Source organism: Sphaeroforma arctica (assembly GCF_001186125.1).
Source record: "Sphaeroforma arctica JP610 unplaced genomic scaffold supercont1.631, whole genome shotgun sequence".
Lineage (NCBI taxonomy): Eukaryota > Ichthyosporea > Ichthyophonida > Sphaeroforma > Sphaeroforma arctica.
The window spans coordinates 13,692-23,479 of record NW_014039927.1 but is presented as its reverse complement, the minus strand read 5'-3'; the positions used below and the strand labels follow the sequence as shown (position 1 = coordinate 23,479).

Here is a 9,788-nt window from a genome sequence, read left to right as displayed (position 1 = left end):
CATTCTACCTTGCTGATGCGCCAGTATGTCGAAGGCTATGATACTCCCTAAGGAATGACCGACGATGTTTACTTTCCCGTCGAAATTGGGGTGTCGCAGCGTGAATAGCTGGTACACTCGGTTCAGTTCTTTCGCTACTGTATCTGCTATCGTCTGCATGTGGGATAGCAATAAGAAGTCAAACCTGTGAGTCAGTGCACTGCCGCTGCCAACTGTATACAGCAACAACTATCCCCCTGGCATACTTACGAGCGTCTATGAGTTCAAAACGACCGATAAATATATCAACCACACATACTGACGTGTCAGCATACATCTATGGCTCCACATAGGGCGATATATGACAGCTGGGGACTCTACGAAAAGGCAATCTCGGTTTTGAATCTATCGGAAAGACATGAAAGGTGCATGTTCAGACTAGAAGATCGTTGACTTACCTGGCAATAATGTGGACTGGTGAAGTACAGCACATCTAGTACCGTTGTATTCACAAACTCGCGCAGCATCCTGATGCTCTGCAAGGAAATGGCTGTATGATAAGGAGATGAGAATCACGGTGAGATCGTAGTGTCTGTATGTTTAACGTAAGGACTCAATTTGACTAGTATCTTTAGGGTATCAGATAACCTGTAGCACGGTTCAGTGGTTTCTCTCGATCGCTAATTGTTGTGTAGCCGCGCCCGGAACTCGACGCAGCTACCTCTGCTATCTAATGGCAATGTCACCATTTAATATGTACAAGCAACCAGTACAGTTGTCGGGTCAACTCTCACGTACAGCTAGAGACAACATACCATTTATCTTCGCATCCACCCCTGTGTTTGAGTGTAGCGAGGAGTGCCACATGATTGGCAGATACTCTGCCACCGGCACAGGATCGCCTCCTTCATCTAGTGCATTTTTGCGCAGTCTCCTAGAGGACGTACGCATGCTTCTCGTAGCTTGTACCAGATCTCGTTGCTAAAAGTGGCACAGATACAGGGTATTGCATCAGTGTTTATGTTGATATACTGCAATATACTTTGGGGCACTAAATTCATGAAGAACCTCACATTTATATACTAACTGCCAACGTGTTATTATCTTACTAGGCACTCTTCGCATATCATTCGACTATTCTCGTTCATCTGTGATGCCGTGAGAGGTGAGTTAAGTATGTACTCAACAGACAAATCAAACAGTGCCGGAGATTATGATCAAGCGCAAAGAGCGTAGATCATACATGACGCACAAATAAGAGTTTAAACATGTGTATAGTGAACTAAAAGTAAACACAAGCTTTAATTGCTGAGTAAGACAAAAAATTAACACAACTAGGAACTCCTTGATATCCGTATCAGGAATTCGGAGCGAATTAATTTGGTAGACACACACAAATGACCGCATGCAATCACACAAGTACAAGGCTTTTTAAACCCTAATTTCCTCTCACTCTGCATCCTTTTCCATCTCGTGTAATCTACAAATATAATATGTTACCAGCCTACCTTCAGATCCACATGATACAAACCTACCTTCAGATCCACCTTATTTCCAATCCCATGTACCACCAGATATAAATGATCAGGGGGCCCCTCTCCCGCGTCAAATACGATGCTGCATGATTGTGTTGCAGTACAGATATGAGTATGCTGCATAATTGTGTTGCAGCACGAATATGAGTAAACTTTGCAGCAAACCAAGGTAAGCGGAGTGTACGATTATTGACAGATGATGGGCAATGCGACAGAGGCTTCACCAGAACGCATCTATGAAGCTCAGCAGTGTCGGGTGTATACGGCTGGTCTATACTTAGTTTGAGGCGAGCTAACTGTAGTCCACATGGTCAAACTAAACTGGAAAACGCCAGTTGACAACATCAGTAGTTGGGAGAATCAGATACCGTAAAATTTGGACAACTGAACCGTAGACATAGAAAAACAGTAGGATAAGCAAAATCCTTATACTTACGAATCGAACCCCCTGACAGCCATGAATGGCTCCTTAGGTGATTCTCCACTGTTGTCCTGATGCCCGTATATTTCTATGGCAGCCGCTTCTGACTACCAAAATATAAACAAATAGATTAAGGCTTTTAAAAGGAATAGTCGGAGACCAACGAGCATCAAAATAATGGGCAACCGGCTATTAGTGTACACAGATGTACAAATGATAAGGGCCCCTTACATGCAATATTGTACTTACTACATTCTACTATGTGAAAGCAAGTGTGGTACCATGCTCCCACAATCATATAAACGACATAGACATAGACAACAGGGCCCGATTTCGATACAACACACCTTATTGTAATGTACCGCAACGGTGGGGGAGAACATAACCACCAGATCGCCAGCAGGTGTGACGATCCTGCGATTCCAAGTATCTGTGCGATAGGCTTGTGTATACTCTCTCTCAAGCAACTCTCCGACTTCCTCGGGGTAAGGCTTCATGGCACCGTTCATGTGCTTCTTCATCCACGAACACCTGCGCAATACAATGAGAAAGATCGACAATGAGGCGATCGAGTTGAGATACCTATCACTGCAGACGGCTAACACAAGCACCGGTCAATGTCTACATTGATATCCACGAATTTCTTAAACTATATAAGCATAAAAAAAACTATATATCATTCAAAACTGAACGATTGTTCGTGTAGGTTGCCCCTCTTTCCCACACATTTTTTTTTGATATCCCTAGTAGTTGCATGGCAGGATACCCCATGGTGTTGATGTATACCCTTCGAAACTGCTTCCGAGTGGACATCGCGATACCATCAGCTGGTACAACTATACAAGCCTAAAAGATGTACCACACATCCGACCCAATATACCAGTGATTTAATCATCACCGATCTGAGAAAAGTGAAGCTTGTATAACTACCTAGAGTTATATCGTCTAGACAGCCTCCGTTCGCACTGCATCGACATACCTTGCAATCTCCATGGCATCCTCCATCCAATAGACAGCTTGCATCTTACGCTTAGACAAAAACGCGTCGTACCTGCCACCGTTCACAGGAACCACCACATCGCCTAAGAAAGGTATGCAAACGAGGGGCCAGCAGCATTGATATAAGTGGCTTTACATCACGATGGCGCGGGACGAGATCCCAGATATGGCGTTGTAGACATGCGCGCACAAAACAAACATTCGAGAGTGTTTGGTACGTGTATAGGTATATGTATGAATGACACTAGACCTATATTGAACTGTTGAGGTAAATTCTATTCATGTTCAAGTTCACGGACATGCTCATTACTGTACACAACGAATACGAACCCGTTATCGCTGACGCTGCCACACTCTCGTGGTGGGCTTTCTCGAGCGCGTCGTTGTCTAGTATCGAGAAGGCCGTCCAGCCTTTCGTTTCATAGTGCTTATAGAACCAGTGCGTAGCGGGCTACAAGAGGTACAAATATGTGTGAGAAATTAGTAACCGTGAAAGAGATCCCATGGAACCGAGCGGAAATGTTTGCCCAGAAAGTCATACCGCAATGAAAGCCTCGCGAGCCATACCGTAAACATGTTGAACCACTCCGGGAATAAGTGCGACGCAGTGATAATCTACATGTGCACAAACACAATCACTCCAATTTAATCGTAAGCCACAGAATCAACTTCACTACTACTGATATCTCAGATCGATACGAACGTCTGACTGTGCCCTTGTTGTTTGACTTCATCACAAAATAGTATCGAGGACGGTAGCCTTCAAGGCAAGCACATATCAAGTCAGAATGTTCTGAACCCTTCAGAATAGGATGATGCACACTCAATCGTACAAAAGGTAAAGAGGTATGGCAGTCATGGATGACCACAGACAGTCCCAGCAATGCGAAGGCGGACTTCTATCAGGGCATAGTCACAACTGACAGCTCGAAGTATAATTGAGAACATGCATCTACACATAATTGAGACGGTCGCGAGCAAGACCAATTCTCCATTATAGAACCATATGTATTGAAGTGAGGAATAGCAAAAGTACTAATACACGTTGATAGATTTCTTTTTCTGTTATTTACTACACAATAAAATGTGCTAGGAGTACGCAGAGTGAATAGAGAATCAATTTTGAAAAGGGTCATACCGGTGAAAAGGCTGCTTGAGGATCCTCGTTACTTTGCATCTTATTGAAATTCAAGCTGCCTCTTCCAGTCGGGACGGTGCTGATACCTACACCCTGGTCGTAGGGTACATCTGATTGGTAGTTGTTGATAGTATTTCCTGGTGCAGCCATTGCATCAAACGCCGAAGGCTGCTGTGGAGCCGTGTATGCATTTGGGTTGTAAAACTGTGATCGTTCTTGAGAGGGTTCCTATATTTGGGGTATTGATAGAAAGGAAGCGTTGATTAGAACATATTTGATTATTGAAGCACAGCTTTCCACCGACATAGACCATACATGAAACAACGGGAAAAAGAACATTCATATGTACGCTGGATTAAACTTTACCACAACTGCGGGTCACAGCCCATTTACTCTCGATACCCAACCACAGACCTATCACGAAGTAACACATACTCAAAACAATATTCAATTTTTTTAAATCACCACAGAACTTTCAAAAGAACCTCATCTGCCTACACGTCTTTTGTTGACAATATCTTCAATGTGAACCACTGTCTTCGCCACCCTCCAGTTTAAGCACTAATCCGCGCACGCTTACCGGAGTCGGTGCAGCAGCTTGCGACGACTCTCCCGGTGCATCTGTATCGTTTTGCATCTGTGTGAAATCAAAGCTGCCTCTAAACACGGGTTGGCCTATAGTGCTCGCTGGCGGGTGCTGCGCTGGTTGTGGGTGTGTTTGCGAAGTGTGTTCTGGATGTGTATCCGTCGTCGGAGTGCTATCCATATCCTCCCGCATGGCATTGAGGTCTAAGCTGCCCCGGAACGCAGCCACCCCAGGGAGAGATGTACTTCCCATCTGCGCTTGTGCCTGACTCTCAGATAAGCCCTGTTGTGGTGGTTGTTGTTGGTCTTGCTGATGTTGTTGTTGTTGTTGTTGCTGGTCTACCTGAGCCATATGTACCACCGGTAAGGCTTGCTGTTGACCGCCAAGCGTGGTGCCATGCGCGGCGGTGTACTCAGACTCTGATATGGGACCACTCTCACCCTGTATCTGCACTGGATCACTCCCTTGCGCATCGTCACGTTGCATGGCACTGAAATCGAAACTGCCCCTGAACACAGGAATGCCAGGTCTCGGCACCTGCTGTTTTAGGTATGCTGGAGTCTGCTCTGCCTGCTGAGGTAGAGGCGGAGATACTTCATTCTGGCCAGATACAGGCTGTTCTGAATGTGGCGCAGAGAAATCTGGCACCTGTGCGGTGTCCGGATGCCCCGGCATTGGCATGCCTTGCTGCTGCTGTGGGGTGACCTCTTGACGTGGTGTCTGCAGTGGCACAGGTGGTGCGGCTGATGGCATGGATGGTATCCCAGCCTGCACTGGCAAGAACATAGGAGGTGGGCCCATTGTCGCCCGTGTCTGCTGTTGTGGGAAGCCCTGCATACCCGGTTGTGCAGGTGCTTGTCCGTCAGCCTGTGCACCACTGTGAGTTCTATGGGTCTCTGTAGCCTGGGTCATGTAGCCAGAGTCAGAGTGTGTCGCACCCCCTTGTGTGCTTTCTGGCGCATTCTCGCCACTTTCCGGCTGCATGTTGTTGAAGTCGAAGCTCCCTCTGAACACCGGCACGCCTGATTGTGGCTGCCTTTCCGCTACTGTGGCATTCTCCTGTGGAGACTGCGCATCCGTATTTGCAAGCGATTGTTCGGATTGATTCCACGGTGGCTCGGCTTGTGTAGGCGGACGTGTGTGCGAGGCCATGGATGTTGGGGATGCGTGAGTCATAGTTGCTGGCGTTGGGTCATTTTGGATTGGCGGGGGCTGAGCACTGTCCACTGGATCATCTGGATGTATTGCATCGAAGTCGAAACTGCCCCGAAACACCGGTACCCCCGGGGCAGGGGTATTTGTACCAGGAATAGTGGCAGGGGGTTCGTTTGTCGGTGCTTGCTTTGCTGTGTTTGCTAACCCATGCGTCTGGCCATGAGCTGCTGCACATGCCTCAGATTCACCCACCGATGTCCTGTGTAACCACTCTTCCGGTTGTTGTTGTGATGGCCTATCGGCCTCTGGGGGTGTGTACACACCCTCTGCCTCTGCCGGTGTGGATTCTCGCGGTGTTTGTATGGGTGCTTGCGTCGGTGGAGCCCCAAACATCGGCGGTGGTGGTGGTATTGATGTGGCTGTATCTGGCGCATTATCCATTGATCCCGTGCTCATATACCTCTCGCCATCGACGCCTTGTGAGTTGATGTTGGTCTGTATTTGGCTGTCCGACACACCATCTCCCTGGAGTTGACTGAAGTCGAAACTACCTCTGAAGACAACTCCAGTGGTTGGTACGCTTGGCTGAACGGTTTGGGTCGTGGCGGGTTCCGACTGGACCTTGGCAGCGCCTGACTGCTTGGGGTTGGGTTGTAGTGGGAAGTTAGTATGTATGAGTAGTGTGAGCGTCAATTCGTTTACTTTGGACACATTGTATTTGAACATTAGTATGTGTAGTATGAACATCGACACATAAGTTTCAGTCGTTGGCCCTGGGTACGTTGTTTTGAAAGAAATTTTAAGTAGGAGTAGTATAGGAATCTACATGTATGTTTCAGTCGGTATGCGAATGTACATAGGCAACATATATGCACAAACAGTTCTCAGGTGTGTGCATGCAATTATATGTAATAATCTACACGGGACTGTACATTTGCACGAATTTACTCAGCTGTGCCAATATACTTTCCTGTTCAAGTGCAATATGCAATACAATACTGTTGTCTAAACTCATACAGACAAAAGAGATAGAAAGTGAAGCCATGATTCTTTGTCACTACACTCCCTAGTAGTGTGTACTACTACACCAATAGAATACCAGTATCCCTAGCAGTGAGGTATATGTACATAACATAGTGGTTAATGGAAGGTGCGGCACTATATACTTCTTAAAATTATGAGCTCTGCCACTCTCGAAGGTTCATATGCAAACAATGAAAGCCGTAGATGCATCCAGACTCAAAATGTTTAATACGTACATACACCAAGATCATACTGACCACGGACAAGTATGTGGTAACATTTGGACCTGCGACTGAGATTTTTCCCTGAGCGTGCGCTGATTCTATACGACAGTACGAAAAATTTGAACGCAATACAGATTTGTGTTCACCACCCCGCCAGTGACCAGTGTGTCAGTATGTCTACTGCAAAACAGATACGTACAGTACGAACGTTTAGCGCAACCACAATATACCAAACGCCCAGTCCCCATCCCCCTGCACGCCAGTCGAACTATACTCTCGCGCAATCGCAACATCACCTATACCACAGCATACACCGTTCTCACCTGAAATGACGCCGCCACATCGTGAGCTGGTTGCGGGGGTGCACTAAACACGGGCGGGGCACCAAATACCGGTGTAGGATTAAACATCGGTGGCGCCCCAAGTCTCGGGGTAGGTATACTCCCTGACCTCTGCACGGCTGTCGACGCACTACTGCCCGTTCTATTAAAAGCCTGTGCATCCTCTAGCCCATCTGCAGTAGATGACTGCATGCGAGAGGGCGTTTCATCAGTGTGTTGTCCTTCCGCTGTCGATTGACCTGAGTTGCTTTGAGGCTGTGACGGAGTGAATGTGGATACAGGAAGACCAGAACTCTTCCACACAGGCGGTGCTGCAGGGAATACGCTCTCAGAGTTAATCAGCGTCGTAGGCAAATATCCGGGCATAGTTTGTTGTAAATTATCTGAAGATGTTTGTGGCTGCGTGCTGTATTCTACCGGTGGTTGCGTTGGCGGGTGTGTGGGTGGGAAGGCCTGCGGCTCTACCTGGGTGTGCTGTAGTGCCGGCTGATATACTTGCTGCGTTCGATGTTGTTGTTGTTGTTGTTGTTGTTGTGTGGGTGCTACTACAGTATCTGAACGTGTTGGCAGGGTAGCTGTAGTGCTTGGTTTGATATCAGCTGGCACAGGTGTGCGGAACAACCCGTCTAGCGAGTCCGTGGAATCGTTGCGCTCCAATGGTCCAGTGGGTATGGTGGGAAACTTCGCTAGACCTTCTGAACTAATACTCGTACGTGTATCTATATTGCTATCTGTATCTACATCCTGGTTTACCGTACCGGTATTCAACGACATAATACCATCAGCGCCTCCTACAAGTGAGTTTCTGGTAGACCCACTTGGAGTTGTACTGGAGGGCTGCGTATCTCTCTGAAAGGACGAATGACTATTACCAGTCACACTCGCCTGCCTTTGTGTGTGCAATGGCTGTGTATGTACATATGCCTGCGACTGTGACAGTCGGGTGCCGTAACTACTTGCTCTACTGTCGGTGCTGTCCGTTCTCAAATGCTGTCCACCCGCCGCAGTGCGTGTGCTGGGCGCCACACCAAACAGTGAGTGTGTACCAGTATTGGTATGGGTATGAGGATTAATATTATTATTAATACCCGAATTAGATACCCGAGTGTTCGCAGTCGCATGGCTAGGCGTGTAGCTGCCAAACAAAGGCGGGGGTGCTTGGTTAGTTTTGGTCGATGAACTCACATTCGCGTTCATGCTCGAGTTTGAGGTAGACGCAGGACCAAAGAGAGATGCACCTGTCGGTGTAGGTATGCCACCATTGTTGTTCGGACGCGTATTTTGTGTATTGTTGCTTGTATGTACAGGGGGGTTGGACGGAAATAACGATGCAGATGTACTACTGGTCACTGGCGGCATATTGCTGTACAGTGATGGCTGCTGGGACGTACTTTTGCCTACGTTATGAGGAGTATTTGTAGGAAACAATACAGATTGTGTTTTATTTTTATTGTGCTGTGGTTGTGTATTAGTAGCTTGTGGAAACAAAGATGAGGTTGAGGTTGTGCTGCTGCTCTGCCTTGAGGTCGTTGGCGACCTCTGCTGCTTCTGCCATTCTTGCAGCTGGCTGGTGTTGAACATTATACACCATATATATATATATAAATATGTATTTTAATATGAGTGTAAGCTGGAATAGTATGTACACTCGCGACTTTTAATGTGTGTGAAAGGAGCTACTGTCATCACTAAAGAGATATACATACTGTATTTATACGCACATAGACTCATCCATCAAAACAATACATACATAGACACCAGTGATTGTTTATAGAAATGCCATAGATCTATTTCAAAAATAGGCCAAACTGTGAAGAAATAAGACTTCTGAGCGTATCGAAGCGACCAAATAAGTTTGTGTCTTATTTCCACCTATTTTGACCCCTCTAGTTCAAACCTGTTTCATAAGTACATAAATATATTGTAAATATTGTGTATATTGATTGCTTCCGCTGATAAGCTTCTACCACAGTGGACGTGTACCTTATGTCTGCAGGTAGAATACAACCATTCCAATATGGGAGGTGGACAATCGACACCCGTAGCTGAGATACTAGACGGCAGCTATGAGGGCTACCATGTTGTAAAGGTATGAATGCAATCTTCAGCGCTGGGTTGTTTACATCGCGTAGCAGCACTGTTCATTAAATCCTAGTCCTACTTTCTGTATGTATATCGAACTATACAGTCGGCAAACAGACTCATTGAACCCCATTACAAAGTCATTCATTGTTTTAATCGCTTTTTTTTACTAAAATAGCTGCACAATTATGTACAAGATGTCGAGTGTATAGTTAATATATATATATATATATATATATGTGTGTGTGTGTGTGTGTGTGTGTGTGTGTGTGTATCTATGTATCTATGTATGTATGAATATATAT

General features: G+C 46.2%; 3 protein-coding genes across 4 annotated transcripts in view; 1 reads left to right on the top strand and 2 right to left on the bottom strand.

The window, feature by feature from the left end:
* Positions 1-762: 762 nt before the first annotated feature.
* SARC_07722 (hypothetical protein) lies at positions 763-6,539 on the bottom strand (the record flags this gene model as incomplete). Its single annotated transcript, XM_014298330.1, has 8 exons — positions 763-960; positions 1,515-1,596; positions 1,951-2,042; positions 2,283-2,466; positions 2,915-3,017; positions 3,265-3,385; positions 4,073-4,300; positions 4,653-6,539. The coding sequence occupies 8 exons, from the start codon at positions 6,537-6,539 to the stop codon at positions 763-765; spliced, it is 2,895 nt and encodes a 964-aa protein (XP_014153805.1).
* Positions 6,540-7,356: 817 nt separating this feature from the next.
* On the bottom strand, positions 7,357-9,038 carry SARC_07721 (hypothetical protein; the record flags this gene model as incomplete). The annotated part of the gene is made up of 1 exon (XM_014298329.1): positions 7,357-9,038. Exon 1 carries the CDS (start codon positions 8,980-8,982, stop codon positions 7,357-7,359), a length of 1,626 nt encoding a protein of 541 aa, XP_014153804.1. The 5' UTR covers positions 8,983-9,038.
* Positions 9,039-9,350: 312 nt separating this feature from the next.
* The window catches only part of SARC_07720, a gene marked incomplete at its 3' end in the record, with an annotated part of 3,764 nt that continues 3,326 nt past the window's right edge, over positions 9,351-9,788 (top strand). For both annotated transcript variants that reach the window (XM_014298327.1, XM_014298328.1), the window contains exon 1: positions 9,351-9,490. In XM_014298327.1, the coding sequence (XP_014153802.1) occupies positions 9,419-9,490 (72 nt within the window). In that variant the 5' untranslated portion in view covers positions 9,351-9,418. The remainder of the gene's footprint in view (positions 9,491-9,788) is intronic.